The 27,598-nt window shown below is 45.5% G+C and overlaps 1 protein-coding gene across 1 annotated transcript; it reads left to right on the top strand.

Annotated features, from left to right (window-relative positions):
* Positions 1–10: 10 nt before the first annotated feature.
* Positions 11–27,173, top strand: dync1h1 (dynein, cytoplasmic 1, heavy chain 1). The gene is made up of 77 exons (XM_079175037.1): positions 11–357; positions 1,275–1,362; positions 1,566–1,739; positions 1,850–2,105; positions 2,227–2,413; positions 2,506–2,777; positions 2,912–3,139; positions 3,300–3,953; positions 4,107–4,529; positions 4,666–4,845; positions 4,991–5,140; positions 5,273–5,419; positions 5,621–5,761; positions 5,972–6,148; positions 6,238–6,348; positions 6,486–6,605; positions 6,718–6,957; positions 7,132–7,287; positions 7,379–7,492; positions 7,588–7,698; positions 7,791–8,000; positions 8,121–8,267; positions 8,383–8,549; positions 8,637–8,810; positions 8,955–9,309; positions 9,408–9,602; positions 9,693–9,975; positions 10,107–10,207; positions 10,370–10,529; positions 10,677–10,917; positions 11,096–11,279; positions 11,371–11,583; positions 11,777–12,015; positions 12,135–12,291; positions 12,389–12,613; positions 12,736–12,966; positions 13,101–13,241; positions 13,406–13,639; positions 13,751–13,957; positions 14,089–14,210; positions 14,319–14,484; positions 14,650–14,813; positions 15,032–15,161; positions 15,293–15,426; positions 15,839–15,953; positions 16,043–16,204; positions 16,302–16,516; positions 16,603–16,807; positions 16,892–17,065; positions 17,247–17,366; positions 17,545–17,665; positions 18,180–18,375; positions 19,134–19,251; positions 19,348–19,563; positions 19,659–19,871; positions 19,969–20,096; positions 20,218–20,371; positions 20,481–20,627; positions 20,787–20,937; positions 21,056–21,309; positions 21,479–21,613; positions 21,700–21,794; positions 21,912–22,086; positions 22,205–22,280; positions 22,395–22,555; positions 22,643–22,754; positions 22,856–23,040; positions 23,173–23,286; positions 23,424–23,594; positions 23,710–23,927; positions 24,034–24,137; positions 25,142–25,350; positions 25,560–25,713; positions 25,887–26,029; positions 26,145–26,313; positions 26,452–26,576; positions 26,730–27,173. Exons 1-77 carry the CDS (start codon positions 108–110, stop codon positions 26,856–26,858), a joined length of 13,923 nt encoding a protein of 4,640 aa, XP_079031163.1. The 5' UTR covers positions 11–107; the 3' UTR covers positions 26,859–27,173.
* Positions 27,174–27,598: the final 425 nt, after the last annotated feature.

The following is a 27,598-nucleotide window of genomic DNA, read 5'->3' as shown; positions in this document are numbered from 1 at the left end:
CAGCGTCTGAACCAACTCGGTCAGCACCACTGCTAGCTACATAACGTGAGCCTCGTTTCTTTGTTCACTTTCACACCGCTATCGGTCGTCGTCGACCACCTCAAACAATGTCCGACGGTGGGGGGACGGAGGAAAACTCCGGCACCATGGAGGTGTCGGCCGTTCAGACGGTCGCCGATACCTCGGTGCTGCAGAAGCATATGAGAAAATTGGTACCGCTGCTCCTGGAAGATGGCGGCGAGGCCCCGGCCGCTCTGGAGTCCGCCCTGGAGGAGAAGAGCGCCGTGGAGCAGATGAAGAAGTTTCTGGCCGATCCCCAAGTTCACACCATCCTGGTCGAGAGAAGTACACTCAAAGGTAACGTTAGCGATAACGATGTTAGCTAATGTTTAGCTAGCGGGCTATCTACGCCGCACTGGGTGGGGAAGAGGCAACCGAGCCAATGACAACACATTCACTTTAAAGTGGGCAATGTTAGTTAACGTTATGATTAAGTTAAGCTGCAGTTTATGCATATTTTCGTTATGTGTAGTGTAGAATGAATGAACGTTAGCGTTTTGTGTTAATGTTGAAATGCAGGTTATGTATAAACCACATTAAAACTGTAACGCAGTGCTATTAATAACACAAGTCCTGCTTATGAAGAAGAACAAGCATCATAACCATCTAAAATTCAGAGATAATGACTCCTTTGTAAGAACTGCAAGTCATGTTGTGCGCACCTTCTCGGGGTTTTAATCATGTGAACCAGCTTGTGTCAATGAACACAGGATCTTCAGTTTTCCTCCAGGCGAATTAATCCTGAGCTACAGAGCCGCTTGGCCCTCCCTCATGTTTTATGAGTGTTAAACCTTGATCTCTTGATACTGCACATGCTCAGCCTCAGAGTCTGTAGGTTTTGGTTTCCCAGTCTATCCAAGAATACTGATGCTGCAATGCAGAGGGTGCAGTTTCGTTTTCCTACAGTCAATGACCTCACTAGTAAAGAAGGGTGGGAACAAAGATGGACGGATGTCAGATTGCACTGTCATCCTAATTTTACATGGTTTATTATACTCTGATAAACTTGACTACTGTCTGGCATCCAAATCATTTATTTTTACTATTAGAAGCAACGTCATTTTATTGGCCTTACTGCTTGGTGCATGATATATTGATGACGTATCTTATCAACTTGATTACAGTGTGGATGATTTTTTGCTGTGAGGAATATTTCATGAGCTTTCTGTTTATTTGTTCAGATGAGACTTATATTTTATTTGTTCTTCACACAGAGGATGTTGGAGATGAAGGAGAAGAGGAGAAGGAATGCATCACCTATAACATCAGCACTGACATACACTATGGGTTGAAGTCCAACAGGTAAGTGATGCATCTAATGCACTGAATTAGTATGAATTACTATGCGATGACAATAAAATGTATATATTGTGCAGCCCTACACTGTACAGAGGTCTGCTTTTTCAGCCATGTAATTGTATGTGATTTTAATTAATTTACTGCACGGCACTCAGCTTCCACTTGAGTTCTGTTAACTGATAATTTGGCCTTCCCCCCCCCTGCAGCTTGGCATTCATCAAGAGGGCAATTGTCATTGATGCAGACAAGCCCATTTCCACCCAAGTTCGAGTTCTCACCTTGAGTGAGGATTCTCCCTATGAGACACTCCACTCCTTCATCAGCAATGCTGTTGCTCCTTTCTTCAAGTCCTACATCCGTGAGTCTGGCAAGGCTGACAGGTAATCTTCAAAATGTGTCTTTCATATTTTAATAAGAAATAAACTGAATCATGAACTCCGCATTGGAGGAATAATGTAACACACTATCCTCTCTGTCCTACCTTCTCTAGAGATGGGGATAAGATGGCTCCCTCAGTGGAGAAAAAGATTGCCGAGCTGGAGATGGGCCTTCTCCACTTGCAGCAAAACATTGAGATTCCAGAGATCAGCCTGCTCATCCACCCCATCATCACAAACATCGCCAAGCAGTTCTATGAGCGCGGGGAGAAGCCTAAGGTCACTGACTTTGGCGACAAAGTGGAGGACCCGACCTTCCTAAACCAGCTGCAATCTGGAGTCAACCGCTGGATCAGGGAGATCCAAAAGGTAAGAGGCTTGCCTATATTTCTATCTCAAATTTCATGTTGTGACGGATATATTAAAAAAATACTTTCTCTTAAACTCGCCACTGGGTTTATTTTTCTCCTCCACCCGCCCTTTTTATCAGGTGACAAAGCTCGACCGTGACCCAGCTTCAGGCACAGCCTTGCAAGAGATCAGTTTCTGGCTGAATCTTGAGAGGGCGCTCAACAGGATCCAGGAGAAGAGGGAGAGCCCCGAGGTTCTGCTTACTCTGGACATCCTCAAACACGGCAAACGTTTCCATGCTACTGTCAGCTTTGATACTGACACTGGTGAGTGACAACCAATCCAGACAATTGTTCATTGCCAGCAGTAATTTAATACAGTGCGATTAATTGTTTTATCCTTTCTCTGCTTCTTCCAGGTCTGAAACAGGCTGTGGAAACGGTCAATGACTACAATCCTCTGATGAAGGACTTCCCTCTCAATGACCTGCTCTCTGCTTCAGAGCTTGATAAGATCCGCCAGGCCCTGATGGCCATTTTCACTCACTTGAAAAAGATCAGGAACACCAAGTACCCTATCCAGAGAGCACTGCGTCTAGTGGAGGCCATCTCTAGGGACTTGAGCTCCCAGCTCCTCAAGGTGTTGGGCACCAGAAAGCTCATGCATGTCGCCTATGAGGAATTTGAAAAGGTTGGTGTGGCTGGGTTTCTACATGAACTAAAACCTGTTGTCTATCCCCCACTCCCACCCCAGAAGTACAGTCTTACTTAGGCTACTCAAAACATTCTACGTCTTTCTAAATGTCCCTTTAACTTCTGCTACAGGTGATGGTGGCATGCTTCGAGGTGTTCCAGACCTGGGAGGATGAGTATGAGAAATTGCAGGTTCTTCTGAGAGACATTGTGAAGAGAAAGAGAGAGGAGAACCTGAAGATGGTGTGGCGTCTGAGCCCAGCTCACAGGAAGCTCCAATCACGTCTGGATCACATGAGACGTTTCAGAAGGCAGCACGAGCAGTTGAGGGCCGTCATCGTCCGTGTGCTGAGGCCTCAGGTAAAACACCGTCAGCATCTGTCATGGCCACGCTTGAACTGACCAGCGTGTCTTGCCCTCATTTACTTATGTTGTTTTCCTGTAGATCCTGACAACATAAGTACAATATTTGGTTTTGTCCACAGTTGATTGAGATTCATTTTAAAATTGTTATCCCCAGGTTTCTGCCGTGCCACAACATGCCCCCGGAGAGACCGTTGAGCCTCAAGATATGAAGGTAGTTGGAGTTCTCTTTGACGCCGCTGATGCCAACGCTATCGAGGAGGTCAACCTGGCTTATGAGAACGTCAAAGAGGTCGATGGTCTGGATGTGTCTAAGGAAGGCATGGAAGCCTGGGAGGCAGCCATGAAGCGATATGACGAACGCATCGACCGCGTCGAGACCCGAATCACTGCCCGCCTGCGTGATCAGCTGGGAACCGCCAAGAACGCCAACGAGATGTTCCGCATCTTCTCCCGCTTCAACGCTCTCTTTGTGCGTCCCCACATCCGCGGGGCCATCCGGGAGTACCAGACGCAGCTCATCCAGCGCGTGAAAGATGACATCGAGTCACTGCACGACAAGTTCAAAGTGCAGTACCCTCAGAGCCAGGCCTGTAAGATGAGCCATGTCCGAGACCTGCCGCCTGTGTCCGGCTCCATCATCTGGGCCAAGCAGATCGACCGTCAGCTGACTGCGTATATGAAGAGAGTTGAGGATGTTCTGGGAAAAGGCTGGGAGAACCATGTGGAAGGGCTGAAGCTGAAGCAGGATGGCGATAGCTTCAGGGCTAAGCTCAACACTCAAGAGATATTTGATGACTGGGCTCGTAAGGTATGAAGCTGATCATAGACATTAATATAGTGTTGCATTTTTCTCAAATATTTGAAGAAATGTTCTAGTTTTTGCCTCTTACGGTGCAGTTTTCATTGTTTGTCAACACTACCGTTTTTTAAATATGTGTCACTCCTTTCTTTTGTAAATCAGGTGCAGCAGCGTAACCTTGGTGTGTCTGGCCGCATCTTCACGATTGAGAGTACCCGTGCCCGTGGACGCACAGGAAACATGCTCAAGCTTAAAGTCAACTTCCTCCCTGAGATCATCACCTTGTCCAAAGAGGTCCGCAACCTCAAGTGGTTGAGCTTCCGTGTTCCTTTGGCCATCGTCAACAAAGCCCACCAAGCTAATCAGCTGTACCCATTTGCCATCTCTTTGATCGAGAGTGTGCGCACCTATGAGCGCACTTGTGAGAAGGTGGAGGAGAGGTTCTCCATCTCCCTGCTGGTGGCTGGGCTTAAGAAAGAGGTTCAGGCTCTTGTTACTGAAGGCATCACTCTGGTCTGGGAGTCCTACAAGCTGGATCCCTATGTTCAGAGGCTGGCGGAGACCGTCTTCAACTTCCAGGAGAAGGTCAGAGTGTCACTATAAAATGATTATATACATAAGTACAGACTCCTCAGTAACGTTTTTAGAATGAAACATTTAATTGTATAATTGCACCAAATATATATTCTAATGTTGTTGTTTTTTCTGCTGTATTTTTCAGGTGGACGACCTCTTACTGATTGAGGAGAAAATTGATCTTGAGGTTCGCTCTTTAGAGACTTGCATGTTCGAGAACAAGACCTTCTCTGACATTCTCAACCGAGTCCAGAAGGCTGTGGACGACCTCAATCTCCACTCCTATTCCAACCTGCCCATCTGGGTCAACAAGCTCGACATTGAGGTTGGCGCCACAAAGCAATACATGGATTATTTGTTCCTCTTGTTCACTTGGATTGGGGACTGTTTTGAGTCAGAATGGAAATACTTTGAATATTTCAACCTTTGTTTCTTTTTACATGTGGTTGGTCTTTTTTTTTTCTTCATAGATTGAACGTATCCTGGGAGTTCGTCTGCAGGCGGGCCTTAAGGCCTGGACCCAGGTGCTCCGTGGCCAGGTGGAGGACAAAGCTGATGTAGATATGGACACCGAAGCCCCACAACTGAGCCACAAACCTGGAGGGGAGCCCAAGATCAAGGTAGCCATTGTGACTGTAATGACTCTGTGTTGTGTTATGCCATGTTTTGTTTTAATGACGATGTATTTCTTTTAAAATCTTGTGAAACCTTGGATTCCTGGACACAGCTCACTATTATATTACTTTTCCCAGAATGTTGTCCACGAGCTGAGGATTACTAACCAGGTGATCTACCTGAACCCACCGATTGAAGACTGTCGCTACAAGCTCTACCAGGAGATGTTTGCCTGGAAGATGGTCATCCTTTCTCTTCCCAGGATTCAGAGCCAGAGATACCAGGTAGAGATGTTTGAATGGTTATGGTAGTAAGGCTGGAATTACCACTGCAGAAAGCCATGATAAGTATGCATGCCTGATTGTCTGTGGTATGTAAACTTAAAAGGGACAAGCTACTTTTAAACAAAGTTATATTTTATTTTAGTTAAAATATGATATATGGAAGGACATATGAATCTTATTGCACTTGTACTTCCCCACCAGGTGGGAGTCCACTACGAGCTGTCAGAGGAGGAGAAGTTCTACAGAAATGCCCTGACCAGGATGCCAGACGGCCCTGCAGCCTTAGAGGAGGCCTACAATGCAGTTGAAGACATTGTCAATGAGGTGGAGCAGTATGTCAAGGTAAGAGACCTTTTACAGTGTGTTATCATACTTACGGTTTACTTCTGAAAGTTGGTTACTTTGTTGGAGGAGCTGCTTTAAAGAAATGAAATGCCAATGAACTGTTTCCTTCCTTGTATACCAGTACTGTCTTTAATATTATAAATGTGCATAATATACACTGTCATGTACATTAGTTTGTGATTATCCATGTCTTTTCTTTCCGTCCAGGTGTGGCTGCAGTACCAGTGCTTGTGGGACATGCAAGCTGAGAACATCTACAATCGTCTGGGTGAAGACCTCACCAAGTGGCAGGCCTTGCTGGTCCAGATCCGCAAAGCACGCGGAACCTTTGACAACGCGGAGACACGCAAAGATTTTGGACCTGCAGTCATCGACTATGGCAAAGTAATAATGATTGACAGTTATAAATGCTTCATTTTAAAATTATTTCTGAATCAAAAATTAAATGATGATCTTTTTGTGCCCGCCAACAGGTTCAGTCCAAGGTGAACTTGAAGTACGACTCCTGGCACAAAGAGGTGCTCAGCAAGTTTGGCCAGATGCTTGGCCAGAACATGCAGGACTTCCATTCCCAGATCTCCAAGGTAATATATAATTTACTATAATATGTATGTAAAATGTCTTTTGACCAGTTTAGTAACATAGATTTCCTAGAGACACTGATTGGATGATTTTTCTCTGAATTTCTCCTAACCTTTTATTTTTCTGTTTCTTTAAAAAGTCCCGTCAAGAACTGGAGCAGCATTCTGTGGACACAGCTAGCACCTCAGATGCTGTCAACTTCATAACTTATGTCCAGACCTTGAAGCGCAAGATTAAACAGTTTGAGAAGAATGTGGACGTAAGTACTCTCAAACATTCAGTGTCCTTTCATTTTACTCTTTTGTATCACCGCATGCTGTAGGAAATATAGTTTGGGGTTCTAATCAGATTCTCCCTACTTTTACTTGTAGTTGTTCCGTAATGGGCAGCGTTTGCTGGAGAAGCAAAGATTCCAGTTCCCTCCATCTTGGCTCTACATCGACAACATCGAAGGTGAATGGGGTGCCTTCAGTGACATTATGAAGCGCAAGGATACTGCTATCCAACAGCAGGTGGCCAACCTTCAGCTGAAGATCGTCCAGGAGGACAAAGCTGTGGAAAACCGCACTACTGACTTGCTCAATGAATGGGAGAAGACCAAACCAGTTGCTGTAAGAGATATTAGATGATCCTATGTGCAGTCAACTCTATTTTGTACTTTCCATACAAACCACAGCTGTGGAAGCATTTGCTGTTGTGACTGAAATAATTCATCAAATCTTTTTAAACAGCATGACATGGCTTTTTATTTATTTTTATGTCTAACTGATGATGTGTTTCACCAGGGTAACCTGCGTCCAGAGGAGGCTCTTCAGTCTCTGACGATCTACGAGGGCAACTTTGGCCGTCTGAAGGTCGAGAGGGAGAAGTGTGCCCGAGCCAAAGAAGCCCTGGAGCTCACTGATACGGGCCTGCTCAGCGGCAGTGAAGAGAGGGTGCAGGTAATGCCAGCAAACGTTCCCATGAAAGCATTTTAAAACACCAATCAAAGACAAAGTAACAGGCAGCCTAATCTTTTCTTTTGACTTGTAGGTGGCACTAGAGGAGCTGCATGACCTGAAGGAGGTTTGGTCTGAGCTGTCAAAGGTCTGGGAGCAGATCGACCAGATGAAAGAGCAGCCGTGGGTGTCTGTCCAGCCTCGTAAGGTAACAAATCCATAATAATGGTTGAGATCATGGAATCGCTACTTTTCTTTGCGAAATTCTTAGAATATAACTATTCTGTTGTTGGTGTTTTGTAGCTTCGTCAAAGTCTGGATGGTCTTCTGAACCAGCTGAAGAACTTCCAAGCAAGACTGAGACAGTACGCTTCCTACGAGTTTGTCCAGAGGCTGCTGAAAGGATACCTGAAGGTCTGGCAGATATACTAAGCACACATTTTTGACTTGCAAGAAAATGTGAAAAATGGGTTATTCAATTCTCTACTTATTCCTTTTGTCACCAGGTTAACATGTTGGTGATTGAGCTGAAATCAGAGGCTCTGAAGGACCGCCACTGGAAGCAGCTGATGAAGCGTTTGCATGTAAACTGGGTCCCGTCAGAGCTGACCCTGGGACACATCTGGGATGTGGACCTGCAGAGGAATGAGATGGTGGTGAAGGACGTTCTCCTGGTAGCCCAAGGAGAGATGGCTTTGGAGGAGTTCCTCAAACAGGTGAAGAGATATAGATATATGTGATGCTATTAGGGCCAACTGGCAGTATTTTTTCTATGATTATAAATTACTCTGGTTTGTTGTCCTGCTCATAATACTTTTGTGGTTTTTGGTCCTCAGATCCGTGAGGTGTGGAACTCGTATGAGCTCGACCTGGTGAACTACCAGAACAAGTGTCGTCTGATAAGAGGCTGGGACGACCTCTTCAACAAAGTCAAAGAACATATCAACAGCGTGTCCGCCATGAAGTTGTCTCCATACTACAAGGTAAACAGAACTACTTTACCATTACATTTAGACAATACCGTAAGATTTTATAAATATGTATGTTTTTTTTTTTAAACTGCATCAACATCATGCTCTTCTCCTTTTTTCCTCCCAGGTGTTTGAAGAAGATGCGCTGAGCTGGGAGGACAAGCTGAATCGCATCATGGCTCTGTTTGACGTCTGGATTGACGTCCAGCGTCGCTGGGTCTATCTGGAAGGCATCTTCACCGGCAGTGCTGACATCAAACATCTGCTCCCGGTTGAAACTCAAAGATTCCAGAGGTAAACAAAGTATTTTATTTGAAATATTTGAAATTTCATTATTTATTTCAACTAAAATTGACTAATATGTCTGTTTTTTTTCCACAGTATCAGCACAGAGTTCTTGGCATTGATGAAGAAGGTGTCAAAGTCTCCTTTAGTGATGGATGTGCTGAACATACAGGGAGTGCAGAGGTCCCTGGAGCGACTCGCTGACCTTCTAGGAAAAATCCAGAAGGCCCTCGGAGAATACCTGGAGAGGGAGAGATCTTCATTCCCCAGGTGAGACAATGATAGGGGAAGAAGGGACTGTGCATTGTTGTCTATGTGCATTTTAAACACAAAACTAAGACGTCCACGGTAATGTTAATATTTGGAATCAGTCATTTATTCATACATTAATTTAACTATCCATTTCTTTTCCAGGTTCTACTTTGTGGGAGACGAGGACCTGCTTGAAATCATCGGCAACAGCAAAAATGTGGCCAAACTGCAGAAGCACTTCAAGAAGATGTTTGCTGGTGTTTCTAGCATCCTGCTCAACGAAGACAGCACCGTGGTGCTGGGAATCTCCTCCCGTGAGGGTGAGGAGATTGTCTACAAGACACCGGTCTCCATTACAGATCATCCCAAGATCAATGAGTGGCTGACGCTGGTGGAGAAGGAGATGAGGGTGACGCTGGCCAAGCTGTTAGCCGAGTCCGTCACAGAGGTCACAGCCTTCAACAAAGGCACAGCCGTTGACCTGAGCCAGTATATCAACTGGATTGATAGTTACCAGGTTGGTATTGAGACCATTTATTCTACACACAATCAGTTATTCAACATGATGGAAATCCGTTAATGTAATTTCACTTGATCTGCTCCCTCTCTTCACAGGCCCAGCTGGTGGTCCTGTCCACGCAGATTTATTGGTCTGAGAACGTCGAGTCTGCCTTGACCAATATCTCAAGTGGTGGGGATGTTGAACTCATGCAGGTAGTGCTGTCAAATGTGCAGGCCACCCTCAACGTGTTGGCTGACACCGTACTGATGGAGCAGCCTCCACTCCGCAGGAGGAAACTTGAGCACCTGGTTAGAGGCCATTTTCTTTAATATCATTTTTAAAAGAATGTTGTCAAATGAAAAGTGTGTCTGAAATCCCTCTTCTGCTCTTTATCTCAGATCACCGAGCTGGTGCACCAACGTGATGTGACCAGGACTCTGATCAAGAACAAGATCGACAACCCCAAGTCCTTTGAGTGGCTAAGCCAGATGCGCTTCTATTTTGACCCCAAGCAGACAGATGTCCTGCAACAGCTGTCCATTCAGATGGCCAATGCCAAGTTCAACTATGGCTTTGAGTACTTGGGTGTCCAGGACAAGCTCGTCCAGACCCCACTCACAGATCGCTGCTATCTCACCATGACCCAGGCTCTGGAGGCCCGCCTTGGAGGGTCACCATTTGGTAAAGAACATTTTTTTGTACCCATAAGAAATGGATATATATATATATATATATATATATATATATATATATATATATATTTTTAAGAAATTGAAAAACAATCGACTTGACTGTGTTTGTTCTCCTTCTAGGTCCTGCTGGCACAGGAAAAACTGAGTCAGTGAAAGCTCTTGGTCACCAGCTGGGCCGCTTTGTCCTGGTCTTCAACTGTGATGAGACGTTTGACTTCCAGGTACATAACTGCACACTTATTCTTCGATCTTCAACAACGAACATTGAGAGATCAGTGAACCATTTGCACATCGTGTGATTATAAGGATTTAGCTGTTCATTATATTGTTGATTTAACTTAACAAATCTCTTGTTGACCTTCTTTTTTTTTTTTTTTTTTTAGGCCATGGGTCGAATCTTTGTGGGTCTGTGCCAGGTGGGAGCATGGGGCTGCTTCGACGAGTTCAATCGTCTGGAGGAGAGAATGCTTTCTGCCGTCTCCCAGCAGGTCCAGTACATCCAGGTGGCCTTGAGGGAGCACAGCAACATCAACAGAGACAGGAGTATGTATACCATTTGTGGAAACAAAGAAAATTCCATGAAATGGCTTTCTTCATACTCAAATTAAATAATTCATATTGGGACAGCAAATATGTTAAATTTAACATGAAAACTGCATTGTAAATACGTACACATCTGTCTACCCTCAGGTGTGCCAGTCACCACAGAGCTCCTGAACAAGCAGGTGAAGGTGAGTCCAGACATGGCCATCTTCATCACCATGAACCCCGGCTACGCTGGCCGATCCAACCTGCCCGACAATCTGAAGAAGCTGTTCCGCAGTTTGGCCATGACCAAGCCCGACCGCCAGCTCATCGCACAGGTCATGCTCTACTCTCAAGGTTTCCGCACAGCTGAGATCCTCGCCAAAAAGATTGTGCCCTTCTTCAAGTAAGTACTGTTTCCGAAAAATTAACATAGATTGGGAGAATTTTTAAAAGGTCTTCCCTCGAAATTCATCCCATGATCTCTACTTGCATCTTATTTGCTTTTATGTTTTTATTGTGAAGCACTTTGTAACTTTGTTTTGAAAGGAGCTATATAAATATTGTTATTGTTATTATTTCAGGCTGTGTGATGAGCAGCTGTCATCCCAGAGTCACTACGATTTTGGCCTCCGAGCTCTCAAGAGCGTGCTTATCAGTGCTGGAAATGTCAAGCGTGAGCGCATCCAGAAGATCAAAAGGGAGAAGCTAGAGCGCGGAGAGGTGGTTGACGAGAATGACATCGCTGAGAACCTTCCCGAACAGGAGGTACAGATATTACACATTGTAGGACTTGAAGTGACGTTAGAATTTAAGAGGCTCAAACGGTTATTTCACTCGGTCTGTCTTGTTCCTTTAGATCCTGATCCAGAGTGTGTGCGAGACCATGGTTCCCAAGCTGGTGGCGGAAGACATCCCTCTTCTGTTCAGCCTGCTGTCGGATGTCTTCCCTGGAGTCCAGTACATGCGTGGAGAGATGACTGCTCTGAGGGAGGAGCTGAAGAAAGTCTGCGCGGAGATGTACCTCACCTATGGAGATGGTGACGATGTGGGCAGCATGTGGGTGGAGAAGGTATGGAGTTCAATTTAGTCAACGTATATCTTATTGAATGTGCCCATAAATAATAAGTTATACAGCCCTGCCATCTCCTAGAGTCACAACAGGGCGAGGGTCAGATCCCTGCATTGCAGCACAGTATTCAAGGTGCTTGCATAGTGAGTAGTTACTCTAATTTTCTGAAACTTTATCATTCATCCCCTTCCAGGTGCTCCAGCTGTTCCAGATCACACAGATCAACCACGGTTTGATGATGGTGGGACCCTCCGGTAGTGGTAAGTCCATGGCATGGAGGGTGCTGCTCAAAGCCCTGGAGAGGCTGGAGGGAGTTGAGGGCGTAGCCCACATCATTGACCCCAAGGCCATCAGCAAGGACCACCTGTATGGAACCCTGGACCCCAACACCCGTGAATGGACCGATGGCTTGTTCACACACATCCTCAGAAAGTGAGTTCTGTAACACATTTCATTGTTAAGGGTATAAATCAACTCGGCTAATCTTCATCTTGCTAAATAGGACTTTTTTTTTTAAATAAATGTAAAATGTTTTTTTCCTTCAATTTCAGAATCATTGACAATGTTCGAGGTGAACTGCAAAAGCGTCAGTGGATCATCTTCGATGGTGACGTTGACCCCGAGTGGGTTGAAAATCTCAACTCAGTCCTGGATGACAACAAGCTGCTCACCCTGCCCAATGGAGAGCGTCTCAGCTTGCCACCAAATGTAAGAGCACAGACATTCAAACTTCTTCTGTTTTTATTATAGTCCAAACTGGTGAAAGCATCCTGTATTGACCTGGAATTATTCCCTCTCTCTCCAGGTGCGTGTGATGTTTGAAGTACAGAACCTGAAGTATGCCACCCTGGCCACTGTGTCTCGCTGTGGTATGGTCTGGTTCAGTGAGGATGTCCTCAGCACCGACATGATCTTCAACCACTTCCTGGCTCGCATTCGCAGCATCCCATTGGACGAGGGAGAGGATGAAGCTCACCGCCAGAGGAAGGGCACAGAAGACGAGGAAGAGACTGCTTCACCAATGTTGCAGGTAAAAAGTGTTTTAAAAAAAACTAGACCCCTTAAGAAAGGAAAATGGCAGCAGTTCATGCAAGAAGAATATTTTATGACGTTTCTTCTTTACTGACGTCCTGTTGCATGTTCCTACACTAGATCCAGCGTGATGCTGCAGCTGTCCTGCAGCCTTACTTCACCTCCACAGGCATGGTGATCAAGGCCTTAGAGCATGCCTCCAAGTTGGAGCACATCATGGACTTCACCCGCCTGCGCTGCATGGGTTCCCTGTTCTCAATGCTGCACCAGGCCTGCCGTAATGTGGCGCTCTACAACAACAATCATCCTGACTTCCCCATGCCCATTGAACAGTTAGAGAGATACATGCAGGTAATTCTGCTTCCTGCTCTCCATATAACTGAAAGAAGCACACATGTCTTATTGTTGTTATAGCACCTTAATCACTGAAAAAACGCATACATTTTCTTGAAGCTGATGCATTTTGTCGCATTATCTCTATACAGAGGTATCTGGTCTACGCTGTGCTGTGGTCCTTTTCTGGTGACGGACGACTGAAGATGAGGGCTGAGCTTGGAGAATATATCCGTCGCATCACCACTATACCACTCCCCTCTGCTCCCAATGTCCCCATCATTGACTATGAGGTACAGCCTCTTACTGTTACTACAGCTATTGATTGTTCTCTTGAGTAAATTTAAAAAGAAAATGTTTGATTCTTCGTACCTGCAAGTCACTGAGAGCAAACCAAAACTACAGCAGTCTTGTAATTTCAGAAGGACAATTGCATCGAATCCTTTGTTTTGTGCAGGTGTGCATCTCTGGTGAGTGGCAGTCCTGGCAGGGCAAGGTGCCCCAGATCGAGGTCGAGACCCACAAAGTGGCATCCCCTGATGTTGTGGTTCCCACTCTGGACACTGTTCGCCATGAGGCTCTGCTTTACACATGGCTGGCAGAGCACAAACCACTGGTGCTGTGTGGACCTCCCGGCTCTGGAAAGACTATGACTCTGTTCAGCGCCCTCAGAGCCTTGCCTGACATGGAGGTGAGAGACTGGATAAAAATGAATTATAGATCTTTAAAATCCAGTTAAACCTGAGCTTGTAACTGATAAAACTGATGTAATGTCCCAAATTTTCCTCCAAATCTCTGCCAGGTTGTGGGTCTGAACTTCTCCAGTGCCACCACCCCAGAGCTGCTGCTGAAGACCTTTGATCATTACTGCGAGTACCGTCGTACCCCCAACGGTGTGGTCCTCGCCCCTGTCCAGCTGGGCAAGTGGCTGGTGTTGTTCTGTGATGAAATCAATCTTCCCGACATGGACAAGTACGGCACACAGAGAGTCATCTCTTTCATCAGACAGGTATGATTTTTATTTTCCCTTGTTGCATTTTGCAGCAACATCCAGGTGTGCAAACTGAAATCATTGCAGCATAACATTTTGTATCCTTTCTTGTACGTTAACGGCTCCACTGTGGTGGTCTTTCTTTGCAGATGGTGGAACATGGAGGTTTCTACCGCACCTCAGACCAGACTTGGGTCAAATTGGAGAGGATCCAGTTTGTTGGAGCTTGTAATCCTCCCACTGACCCTGGCAGAAAGCCTCTCACACACAGGTGCAGTAACCAGAATGATTAGAACAACAATGAAAAAAAAAAAGATTCTTATAAAAAGTAACATTGCATATGACAAGCCCTAACAGTGGTCATGTGTGCTGTCTCTAGGTTCCTGCGTCACGTTCCTGTGGTGTACGTGGACTATCCAGGCCCCGCCTCTCTAACCCAGATTTATGGAACCTTCAACCGTGCCATGCTGCGCCTCATCCCCTCTCTGCGTACCTATGCTGAGCCTCTTACTGCTGCTATGGTTGAATTCTACACCATGTCTCAGGTAAAGGAAATCACTAAATGCATATAGTAAATACTTATAGTGTTATAGGAAACTAGTATACAAAAAACAGATAAAACGTATATTTTATTGATCACTTTTCAGTCCCTTCATCATACTATTATATATTGGCATATCTTTATTCTATCCTTTTTTCTTTCCTATCAGGAGCGATTTACCCAGGACACCCAACCTCACTACATCTACTCTCCCAGAGAGATGACCCGCTGGGTGAGGGGTATCTTCGAGGCCCTGCGGCCACTTGAGACTCTGCCTGTGGAGGGTCTCATCCGCATCTGGGCCCATGAAGCTCTCCGTCTCTTCCAGGACAGGTGAGTGAACGTTTCTGAGAGGCTGAAAAATAGGAAATTCTTAACTATTCTGATAGTGTTTTTAAGGGATTCACAGTAGAGTATATTTGTATGGTCATGTCTCGATATGGTCTGATTAATCTGATAAAAGTGCCACCTAAAAAAAATGCACAGGTATTTAAAGAATGATAATTTACAAATTTTGGATATAATGTGCCACATCTTGAACCTTTTTCCAGGCTGGTCGATGATGAAGAGAGAAGGTGGACAGATGAAAACATCGATGTGGTTGCTCTCAAACACTTCCCCAACATCGATAAGGAGAAGGCTCTCAACAGGCCAATCCTCTACAGCAACTGGCTCTCCAAGGTAAACCAGAAACCTGTTGACAATGCTGTGATATTCCTGCTTTGGTAATGATGCTGACATTTTGAGAACTGACCTCAAGTCTTACGCGGTTAGATTTCCATTTTAACTGAGTTAATGGTTTGTGGATGCAGGACTACATCCCGGTGGAGCAGGAGGAGCTGAGGGACTATGTGAAGGCTCGTCTGAAGGTCTTCTATGAAGAGGAGCTAGACGTCCCTCTGGTGCTCTTCAATGAGGTGCTGGACCACGTCCTCAGAATTGACCGGTGAGTAACAGCCTCTGAAGTGATTGACTTCTCATCTGATGTTAGTATTAAAGTATAGAATATAGAAAACACATGTTTAATATTGTGATATTTACATGAAAGCGACACCTATAACATGGCCAAAACAAAGTAGGATACTTTCAGCTCCCTGGCAATCTACGGCCAGCCAGCTGCCACCTTATTTAGGTTTGTGTAGTGAAATGAGGAGGATCGAATAGATAACCCCTCATTTCATCTTCATGAATCAGCCATTGCTCGCCCATTGCGGTGCTTTTAAAGCGAGCAACGGAAATTAATAGAAACAGGCGTTAAACAAAAGGTCATCGCTGCTGGTTAGGACGTGGTGTCATGGAAGTAATGGACAAAAATAGATATCAGATAGTAGTTTTTAAAATTGTATTTCCTCCTCCAGAATCTTCCGTCAGCCTCAGGGCCATCTCCTGTTGATCGGCGTGAGTGGAGCAGGAAAGACGACTCTGTCTCGCTTCGTAGCCTGGATGAACGGACTTAGTGTCTACCAGATCAAGGTTGGTACAACACAGGCAATTGTAGCGATATGGCTCCAAATATACATATCTGTCTGTATTTAATCAGATTTTTGTTTGTGTGTTTTCAGGTACACAGGAAATACACTGGCGAGGACTTTGATGAGGACCTGCGTACGGTGCTGCGTCGCTCAGGTTGCAAGAACGAGAAGATTGCCTTCATCATGGATGAGTCCAACGTGTTGGATTCTGGTTTCCTTGAGAGAATGAACACACTGCTGGCCAACGGAGAGGTACCATTACCACTTGCTGCCATCATGATCGATGGCAACACTGTCTTTAGATTTTTAAGATAAAATATCAATTTTGGTTGTTGCCTGATCTTTTTAGGTTCCTGGGCTGTTTGAGGGAGATGAGTACGCCACCTTGATGACTCAGTGTAAGGAGGGAGCCCAGAAAGAAGGCCTGATGCTCGACACACACGAGGAGCTGTATAAATGGTTCACTAGCCAGGTTATCAGGAACCTCCATGTTGTTTTCACCATGAACCCTTCATCAGAGGGCCTGAAGGACCGAGCTGCCACATCTCCTGCCCTCTTCAACAGGTACATGCTGAACACTAGCCATGAATTAATCAATACCGCCATTACAATGTTACAATTACAACATGACAACTTTTCTTTTGAATTAGGTGTGTGCTGAACTGGTTTGGAGACTGGTCCACAGAGGCCCTTTATCAGGTCGGTAAGGAGTTCACCAGCAAGATGGATCTGGAGAAACCAAACTACAAGGTGCCAGACTACATGCCCGTCGTCTACGACAAACTGCCCCAGCCACCATCTCACCGCGAGGCTATTGTCAATGGCTGTGTGTTTGTGCACACGACCCTTCACCAGGTAGGAATGCTTCCAAGTTTGCAGTTGTGGTGAATGAGGTGATTGCGTGGTTATACTTCACATGTTGTTTTTGTGTACACGCAGGCTAACAACCGTCTGGCTAAGCGAGGTGGTCACACGATGGCCATCACTCCTCGCCACTACCTGGACTTCATCAACCAGTACGCCAACCTGTTCAACGAGAAACGCAGCGAGTTGGAGGAGCAGCAGATGCATCTCAACGTTGGTCTCCGCAAGATCAAGGAGACTGTAGATCAGGTAAAGTAACTTTAGTATTTTAATACATTTAATGTGCCAATTTTATGCCAGCTATTTCTCAAAACCTGAAAAGAGGTTGGTCTCTTAAACAAAAAACAGGATGGTGTGATATGTGTCTGTTTGTAAACTGCTGCTTGCTCTTGTCTGACTCCCCGCTTGAACGTGTGCCCTCCTCATCAAGGTGGAGGAGCTTCGTCGTGACCTGAGAATCAAGAGCCAAGAGTTGGAGGCAAAGAACGCTGCTGCCAATGACAAGCTGAAGAAGATGGTCAAAGACCAGCAGGAGGCGGAAAAGAAAAAGGTACACAGGAAGGACTTTAACTCTTAGCTCGCTTAAAGAAGAAGAAAAAAGAAATCACAATAAAATAATTTCTTCATCTTTTTGAGACGAGCTTAACCCCGTGGTAATGTTTTAACTTGTTGCCGTGCTCATTTAGATTGAATCAAACTAAACTATTCTGTTACTATTGTGATTCCAGGTGATGAGCCAGGAGATCCAGGAATCTGTGTACAAGCAGCAGGAGAAGATCAAGGACAAACAACTGAGTGTCAAAGAGGACTTGGACCAAGTGGAGCCTGCTGTTATTGAGGCTCAGAATGGTACAGTGGTATATTCACTCACAGCTGTCTTTATAGTGCATTTGATTTGTTGTCACAGTCTCGTGCTGCAAGGATGGATTGTCATGTTTATGTAACAGTAGAACTAAATGCTCTATAAATATGTGCTATACTACTTTTTTACTTATTTGTGTAGGCCAAAAAAGTCAACGGAAGTTAGCTTTGCACTGGTTCCCTCGACAAAAACCCGGTGATTATTACAGAAAATTAGCTCTGTGGCTAACAGACGCTTAAGATATTTACACATTTTGTTCAGCAAGACAACGTTTTTGAATGTTTTTGGCATCTAACCAAAAACCCATCCAAAAAAAACCATCGACTTTGAGACGAGGGAACCGGAAGTGCAAACTTATTTCCAGGATTTTGGACACATTCCTGCAGCACTGAAATACAATGTTATCAAATACTCACTTACATGATCTTTACCTGCGTCCTCCCTTCAATCACTGCCCCTTCCTTGTCATAATCCACACCCTTGTTCACCTGATGTTGATAGCTGTTAAGTCCATTAAGAAGCAGCACCTGGTGGAGGTGCGTTCCATGGCCAATCCCCCCGCGGCCGTGAAGCTGGCCCTCGAGTCCATCTGCCTGCTCCTGGGAGAGAGCACCACTGACTGGAAGCAGATCCGGTCCATAATCATGAGGGAGAACTTCATCCCCACTATTGTTAACTTCGAAGCTGATGAGATCAGGTGAAATAATAAAGAATGTATGCTGCAACTGTTCACTAAAGCTCTCTCCCTTTCTGCCTCTGCCTCCCTCTTACTTTTCATCCCTCGAGTCTGTTTCTTTTTGCCCTCTGTGCTCCCCTTTTCCCCTCTCCTCTTTTCTACTTATTTCTTTCAAAACATTCCTCTTTCCACCTAACTAGCGGTGAGTTCTATTAAGCGGCATCACCTAGTAGAAGTGCGGGCTATGACCAATCCTCCAGCTGCAGTCAAGCTGGCCCTGGAGTCTATCTGCCTTATGCTGGGCGAGGAGACCAATGACTGGAAAAAAATAAGACAAGTTATTATCAAGGACAATTTCATCAGCAGCATAGTCAACTTTTCCTCTGAGGAAATGAGGTACCGGTGTCAGAACGTCTGTCTAGTCTTTAATGGAAGCACACATTTTTTTTCAATCAGTATATTAATCAAGTGGCACCTGTGATCAGAATTTGATTTTAGGTTTCTTATCGGTTGATTGTTGCTGAATCAGAAAGTGAGCTGATGGTTAAAACGACCACTATCCTTGTTTTAATGGACGAGGTCATGATTTTGCACTTCTCACAGTGAAGATGATAGAAATTGCATCCCTTCTCCACCCCAAACGAAACTTAAATGATTTCTGTGCAATATTTCATTTCCTGTGATTCATGATCATCGTTCCACACTTTCACATTGAAGTTATTTCACTGTGTGAATCGCTGCTTTATTCTAACTTCTTGGACTGTTTACACTTTATCCAGTGACTCCATCCGGGAGAAGATGAAGAAGAACTACATGTCCAACCCAAGCTACAACTATGACCAAGTCAACAGGGCATCTCTGGCCTGTGGACCGATGGTGAAATGGGCGATTGCTCAGGTAATGAAGCCTAAACAATATGAAAATGAAGACTCATTTTTTTTTTTTTAAAGAGTACTCCTTTTTAAAGTGTACCATGTTCTGCCTCTCCCCTAGCTTAATTATGCCGACATGCTGAAGCGCGTGGAGCCTCTGCGTAATGAACTGCAGAAGCTTGAGGATGACGCCACCGACAACAAGACAAAGGCAGAAGAGGTGGAGCAGATGATCAGAGACCTGGAGGCTAGCATCGCTCGCTACAAGGAGGAGTATGCCGTCCTTATCTCAGAGGCCCAGGCCATCAAGGCTGACCTGGCTGCCGTCGAGGCCAAGGTAACTGGTCACCAAAGCCCCCTCTCTCTCTTTTATCCGGTTGAAACCGGGAGTATCTTGCAGCATTTTTCTGAACTCGTGCTCTCTCCTCCCAGGTGAATCGCAGCCACGCCCTGCTGAAGAGTCTGTCAGCTGAGAGGGACCGCTGGGAGAAGACCAGTGAGACCTTCAAGAACCAGATGTCCACCATCGCTGGAGACTGTCTGCTCTCTGCAGCTTTCATTTCCTATGCCGGCTACTTTGAACAACAGATGAGGCAGAACTTGTTCACTACTTGGTCTCACCACCTGCAGCAGGCCAACATTCAGGTAGTTAAAGCTTGGATACACGAGGCCATCACACCTACATATCCGAGCCTTTTAGTACCTAAAATGTTAATGCCGTAATTCCCCCTCCCCCCTCCAGTTCCGTACTGATATTGCCAGAACCGAGTACCTGTCCAACGCTGACGAGAGGCTCCGCTGGCAAGCCAACTCCCTCCCAGCTGATGACCTCTGCACTGAGAACGCCATCATGCTCAAGAGGTTCAACAGGTCAGTGTCTTTCTCTTCTTCTAGCGATGTTTTTAGGTTTTATAACTGTGGAGAATACCAAGCATTCCTCAAACATCAAGTAGCCTTGAGTTGATCGATTCTATACCATTCCCCTTTCTAGGTACCCGCTAATCATCGATCCTTCAGGCCAAGCAACAGAGTTCATAATGAATGAGTACAAAGAACGCAAAATCACCAGAACCAGTTTCCTGGATGATGCCTTCAGGAAGAACCTGGAGAGTGCCTTGCGTTTCGGAAACCCGCTGTTGGTCCAGGTATGAACGGCTAACTTCACAGTGCCGACATTTAGTTGTCACTGTTCAAGGTCTATGTATTCATCAAGGATTTTTTTATAGTAATTTGTTATTTTTTTCCCTTTTTAAGGATGTAGAAAGTTACGACCCCATCCTAAACCCGGTGCTGAACAGAGAGGTGCGCAGGACTGGAGGACGTGTCCTCATCACGCTGGGAGACCAGGACATCGATCTGTCACCTTCCTTTGTCATCTTCCTTTCCACACGAGACCCAACGGTGTGTAGATCACTTAGATTTTAACTATGGATAATGTAACATGTATAAATCCATTAACTACGTCTATCGTGAAGAAAAACTTTTGTGAAAATGGAGCATTTGCCTTGTTAAAATGTTTCTACGAGGAAATTAATCTTTGTTGTATGGTGTTTCTTGCAGGTCGAGTTCCCACCAGACTTGTGTTCTCGTGTTACGTTTGTCAACTTCACGGTGACACGCAGCAGCCTTCAGAGCCAGTGTCTCAACGAGGTCCTAAAGGCTGAGAGGCCTGACGTGGACGAGAAACGTTCCGACCTCCTCAAACTGCAGGGTGAGACAGAAAACGTGCTAACACAATGAAGGGCGGGATGAGGATGATGAGCACTGCATGATGAAGAGTTCAGTAAAATTATAACCCCAATCAACAACTGTCCTGCTGTCTCTTGTAGGTGAGTTCCAACTGCGTCTGCGTCAGCTGGAAAAATCCCTGCTGCAGGCCCTCAATGAGGTTAAAGGCCGCATCCTTGACGACGACACCATCATCACCACGCTGGAGAACTTGAAGAAGGAGGCAGCGGAGGTGACCAGGAAGGTGGAGGAAACGGATATCGTCATGGCAGAAGTGGAGACGGTGTCACAGCAATACCTGTCTCTGTCCTCTGCCTGCAGCAGCATCTACTTCACCATGGAGTCTCTCAACCAGGTCTGGACACATCTTAGTAGCTCTTACACCCACTCCTTTTACTTTAGTCTTCTTAATCTCTGAATCTAAATCCAAACACACATGCACACTAAGCTATGCTTCCTAATACGTGTGTAGTAGCCAAACAACCATTTAATATACCAATCTTTTTCTTTGTATCTTGCTCCAGATGCACTTCCTGTACCAGTACTCTCTTCACTTTTTCCTGGATACCTACCACACGGTGCTGTATGAGAATCCCAACCTCAAGGGCATCAGTGATCATACACAGAGACTCGATGTCATCACCAAGGACCTCTTCCAGGTTTGAAAACAAGAGACGCCTTTTCTTTCGTAATATAATTGTAATAGACATAATTTGCTCATTTGGCTGTTTTTTTTTTTATTCAGGTGGTGTTCAACAGAGCAGCCAGAGGTATGCTGCACCACGACCACATCACTTTTGCCATGCTGCTGGCTAAGATCAGCATTAAAAGCATCACCAGGTGAGATGCCTCTTTTACACTAATGTACGACCAGTGGTAGTATCGCTTAAAACAAGGTTATTCAGTAATATCAGACGACGTAAATCTTAATGATTTTTTGTATCCATCTCTTTCCAGTGAGCCCTCATATGATGCAGAGTTCCAGCACTTCCTTCGTGGTAAGGAGATTGTTCTGACGGGCATGTCGCTGCCCAAAGTGAAGGGTCTCACCACCGAACAGAGTGAGGCCATGGTTCGCCTCAGCCGCCTGCCGGAATTCAGCGACTTGGTGGACAAGGTTCAGGCTGATGAGGTGAGTAATTGGACAGAAGCTGCATGTGAACAAACATGTATAAGCATACCTCCTAAATACCTTTCTTTTCAATACATACGGCCTCAGTGATCGTCATTGCTTTCTTTTGTTCCTTCAGCAATTCTTCATGTGGATTGAGAGCAACACTCCGGATCTGGCTGTTCCTTATCTGTGGTCAGAGGAGAAGCAGTCCAGTGAGTATACAGCTTTGTCTTTTTTTTTTTTGCATATGATGCATTGACGTCCAGCGGATATTTAATGTATATATTCTGCTCTGCTCTTCCCTCTACACCACTGTGCCTGTTCAGCTCCCATTGGCCAGGCAGTGCACCAGCTGTTGCTGATTCAGGCCTTCCGCCCCGACCGTCTGCTGGCTATGTCGCACATTTTTGTCTCAAAGGTGCTGGGAGAGACCTTCATGAACATCATCGAGCAGCCGCTTGACCTGGCTAATATCGTGGATAGCGAGGTAGTAACCAAAACTTCTTCAATCATTTTCTCCCCAGAGGCGTTGTTGTTGAATCTGTGGCTGACTCGCTGTCTCTTGTGTCTGCAGGTGAAGCCCAGCACTCCTGTGCTGATGTGCTCGGTACCAGGTTATGATGCCAGCGGCCTGGTCAGAGATCTGGCTGCTGAGGAGAACAAACAAATCACCTCCATCTCTATTGGTAAGGAAGGAATAAGTATTGTCACGACAAATAAGATCCTGAAGCCCAACGTTTCGTTGGGATATTGTTGGTAAATGTTTGTGTTCTTACACTGTCCACAGGTTCGGCTGAGGGCTTCAACAAGGCAGACCGAGACATCAACACTGCTGTGAAGTCTGGCAGGTGGGTGATGTTGGAGAATGTCCACTTGGCCCCCGGATGGCTGATGCAGCTGGAAAAGAAGCTCCACTCCATGCAGCCTCATGCCAGCTTCAGGCTTTTCCTGACAATGGAGATCAACCCCAAGGTAAACCACATCACTCATAAAAAAAACATTTCATAATCTTTAGAATGAAGCTGTGAGTAAATGATCACTTCTAGCCCCAGAGTTGCTTTTGTCTTTCACTCCTAAAATCTCATTACTGTGATTTCCCGCCAGGTTCCAGTGAATCTGCTTCGTGCCGGTCGTATCTTTGTGTTTGAGCCTCCTCCTGGTGTCAAGGCCAACATGCTCAGGACCTTCAGCAGCATCCCTGTGGCTCGCATGTGCAAGGTCACTTAATCCGGACCTACCAATGCATAAACTCACACTTTTCCCACCAAATGCTTCGTCATTACCGTCCATGTCGTTTGCACACATCCTCCATATTGCCATCTTAATGACTTTTTTTCCCCCCCATGTTTCTCCAGGCTCCCAATGAGCGTGCTCGTCTCTACTTCCTGCTGGCTTGGTTCCATGCCGTCATCCAGGAACGTCTGCGCTATGCACCACTGGGCTGGTCCAAGAAATATGAGTTTGGAGAGTCTGACCTCCGCTCCGCCTGTGACACCATCGACACCTGGCTGGACGACACCGCCAAGGTTGGAGATCATTTCAGAAATCATATACAGAGCTTTAAATGTGTCTGCATAAGAATCATTTGATGTCAATATGAACTTATATCAACAAACCATAAATTCATAAACACACACACAGGGTCGTCAAAACATTGCACCAGACAAGATCCCCTGGGCGGCTCTGAAAACCCTGATGGCTCAATCCATCTATGGCGGCCGCATTGACAATGAGTTTGACCAGCGTCTGCTCAACACCTTCATGGATCGCATCTTCACCAAGAGGAGCTTCGACAGCGAGTTCAAGCTGGCTCTCAAGGTCGACGGGCACAAGGACATCAAAATGCCCGACGGCATCCGGTCAGTAGTGGCTTTTCTCCACAATTCCTTTTTGGTTTATTGATATCAAAAAGATGTTTTTCTAGATGAACTTAACCTGTTGAAATATCATTTTGATATGTTACAGGCGTGAGGAGTTCATGCACTGGGTAGAGATGCTGCCCGACACTCAGACTCCATCTTGGCTCGGTTTGCCCAGCAATGCGGAGAAGGTGCTGCTCACCACTCAGGGTACGCCACAGCCGGTCATCTTCGTCATCTGTTCTGTCACAGTAACCGGACCACAACATAACCTGATTCTTCTTCCACAATACATGTTTTCACAGGGCAGATTATTAACCATCTCTCTCTATTCTAGTGTCTTTACTTTTATTTTGACAGGGTGATCTTATATTTTTCCGTCTGCTTTGGGCAGAATACTGTGTGTGTGTGTGTGTGTGTGTGTGTGTGTGGTGGCAATGAATATGTTAAGGGTCCTACCTCTACTATTTCCTCATCTTCTCATGGGTTCACGTCCCCAGTTAGTTTTCTATGGTATCACAAGTAGCCCCTAGTCTTGTATATGGTAGTCATACAGTTCAGCTGTGTAGTTGCAGCCCAGCTGTGGTCATAGCCATCGTACTTTAAAAGGTGCTCTGCCCAAAGGAAGGGTGTGCGTGTGTGTGTCCTCACCCTCCAGCAGCTGTATTTCACAGACAGCCATCATGTCGCTTTGCTGAAGTATTATCCTCACCCCACCCTCAGATTAAGATTCAAAAGCAACCACACTCCTCCCCGTCCCCTCAACCACACCCTGCCTCCCCGCTTTGTCCCATGGATTTCCTTTCCAAGCTTCCACGATCCCACCTGCCACAGAATCCCCCCCCCCCTTAGACCACCTGTCCCACTTCCTCATCTTTCCCACCCCTTAGATTCTCTTCATTTCTTTTACAGATCCAGTCAGTCAAGAATGTGGTTAATTTCATCTTTTGGGAACTATGTTGAATGTTACATTTGATGGAAATATTGCCTGAAGCCTTTTGTGTTTTTAGTCCTACCCAGCATAGTCTGTTTGTCCGTCCGTCACAACTCTTTTTATGATAAAACAAACCTTTCATTAACACCCTCAAGGTAAGCGATCTGTGTCTTTGTTCCACTATTAATTTCTTCTCCCCCTACCTTCCCACCACGGCCTTGTCTTCAACCTCCCTCCTCGCTCACTCGCTCCCTCCCTCCCTCTCCGCCCGGCTGCGCAGGCATTGACATGTTGAGCAAGATGCTGAAAATGCAGATGTTGGAGGATGAGGATGACCTTGCCTACGAGACGGAGATAAAGGAGCGCACTTCGTCCACATCTGATGCCCAACCGGCCTGGATGAGGACCCTCCACGCCACCGCCTGCAACTGGCTGCAGCTCGTGCCCCAAACAGTCAATCCACTCAAACGCACAGTGGAGAACATCAAGGTAATGGCAGAAAAGTGAGGAAAGGTGGAGGCATACAACCGCGAGGTGGTAATTCTAGTTTGTTTTATGACTTAATGTAGACTTATGAGGTGAAATGAAATAAGACACAGGTTTGAATTTCAGCAGATAAATAAATATATATATACTTTCTTTTCGTTGCGCCCTTCTGTATTTGATTTCATATCTTTGTTAAAACACACAAACACCAGGACCCACTGTTCCGGTTCTTCGAGCGTGAGGTGAAGATGGGTGGCAAGATGCTGCAGGAGGTTCGTCAGGATCTGGGCGATGTGGTGCAAGTGTGCGAGGGCAAGAAGAAGCAGACTAACGACCTGCGCACACTCATCAGCGACCTTGTGAAAGGTAAAACCATCATCTATCAACTCTTCATGTATTTTTAACTTGTTTTGAAGTCAGATACCTTTAATATAGGAAAATCACTGCACACTTAGACATTCCTCTTTGTCGGTCTTGACCAACAAGATGTCTTTGAACAGATTCTATTATGATGGAATAACTGGTTTCTTGCTTCCCAGGCATCCTCCCTCGCGGCTGGTGTCGGTACACCGTTCCAGCCGCCATGACTGTGATCCAGTGGGTGGCGGACTTCAGTGAGCGAATCAAACAGCTGCAGCAGATCTCTCAGGGTTCTGCCAGTGGGGGTGCAAAGGAACTGAAGGTACTTTTTGGTTTACTGTTTGTGTACAGCATCAAACAGCTTGAACCTAAATAGTATGTTGGTTTCCTTGAACGTTGATGGAGCCACTCACAGTACTTTTCTCTTCCTTCTCCAGAACATCCACGTGTGCCTCGGCAGCCTGTTTGTGCCAGAGGCTTACATTACCGCTACACAGCAGTACGTGGCCCAGGCAAACAGCTGGTCTCTGGAAGAGCTGTGTCTGGAGGTCAATGTCACCACCGCCCAGGGTTCCGCGCTGGATGCCTGCAGCTTCGGCATCAAAGGTCAGACAAGCAGGGTCACACTGAATCCGTAGCCACCTAGTCAAATACTCACAACTGTGACAAATGGTAATCCAGTTTATTGGTACCAATAGAACTTTGTGATCTAATATATTTTCTTGCTCACGTTTTTTTCCTCAGGTCTGACGCTGCAGGGCGCTACTTGTGCCAACAACAAGCTGTCTCTGTCCACCTCCATCTCCACTGAGCTGCCGCTCACTCAGCTCCGCTGGATCAAGCAAGGCAGCACTGAGAAGAGACACATGGTATGAACAAGATATGTACACACGCATAAAACTATTCATCTCCAACAAGTAATCTATACAGTCTGAAAATTACAAAAAATATATTTAATGCTGCCGTTAACTTTTCTAATGATTTTGGCTGTTAATCACATTTATTTGCTCTTGTCCTTGCAGGTGACTCTCCCCGTGTACCTGAACTTCACCAGGTCTGACCTCATCTTCACCGTTGACTTTGACATCGCCACCAAGGAAGATCCACACAGCTTCTATGAGCGCGGTGTTGCTGTCCTCTGCACAGAGTAGACGAAACTATGGTCATTCCTGAAGACCTGAGTCTTGATTATTAAACCACTTAAATTCATTACTTATTAATAACAAGTTAAGCGGTAGTTTGTAGCCTGTTGCATTCCAATATAAAACGTAGTTGTCAACATTCATGGAGCAGTGATTAAATAGTAATTCTTAGTGTTTTGGGAAAGTGTTTAAGAAGGTCGAGAGAATGTTGTCAGACGGTAAATGAAAGGGATGAAATGTGGAGAAGGAAAAGTTGAAAGTAAGATGTTTTTATGAAGGAAACTGTATGTTTTTAGATTGAATAAAGCCTGTTGAAATGAACTGCAATAACGGTTTCAGAGTGGTCTTTAATGAGGTTTTGAGCATGAGTAGTGTAACTGGAGCTGCGTTGGGGGCTCCCGACCTGACAGAACTTTTTGGTACGCTCGAGTGGATGGCGGCCAATATACAACAGAACGTTTCAAATAGAAAACATTTGTTAATGGTCTTTTTATTTAATTTAAAATCTTTTCAATAGTTGCACAATTGTAATTGTCACCCATGAAGCAAGCTACTATGACACCCTGTCATAGTACCCACCCTGCGGATGCCTCAATGAAACAAATAAATCCTCGTGATCGTGCTCCAGCTAATGAGCCTTTCGGCAACTGCAGACCAATATTTGATTGTGCATGTGTTGTACCTCAATGATATGATTGACATCGCTTTCAATCCTCCTGGACACAAACAAGGAAACTGAATGTCCTAAT

This window comes from Pholis gunnellus (assembly GCF_910591455.1).
Source record: "Pholis gunnellus genome assembly, chromosome: 15".
In the NCBI taxonomy this organism is placed as follows: domain Eukaryota; kingdom Metazoa; phylum Chordata; class Actinopteri; order Perciformes; family Pholidae; genus Pholis; species Pholis gunnellus.
This window is presented reverse-complemented; position numbering and strand designations above follow the sequence as displayed.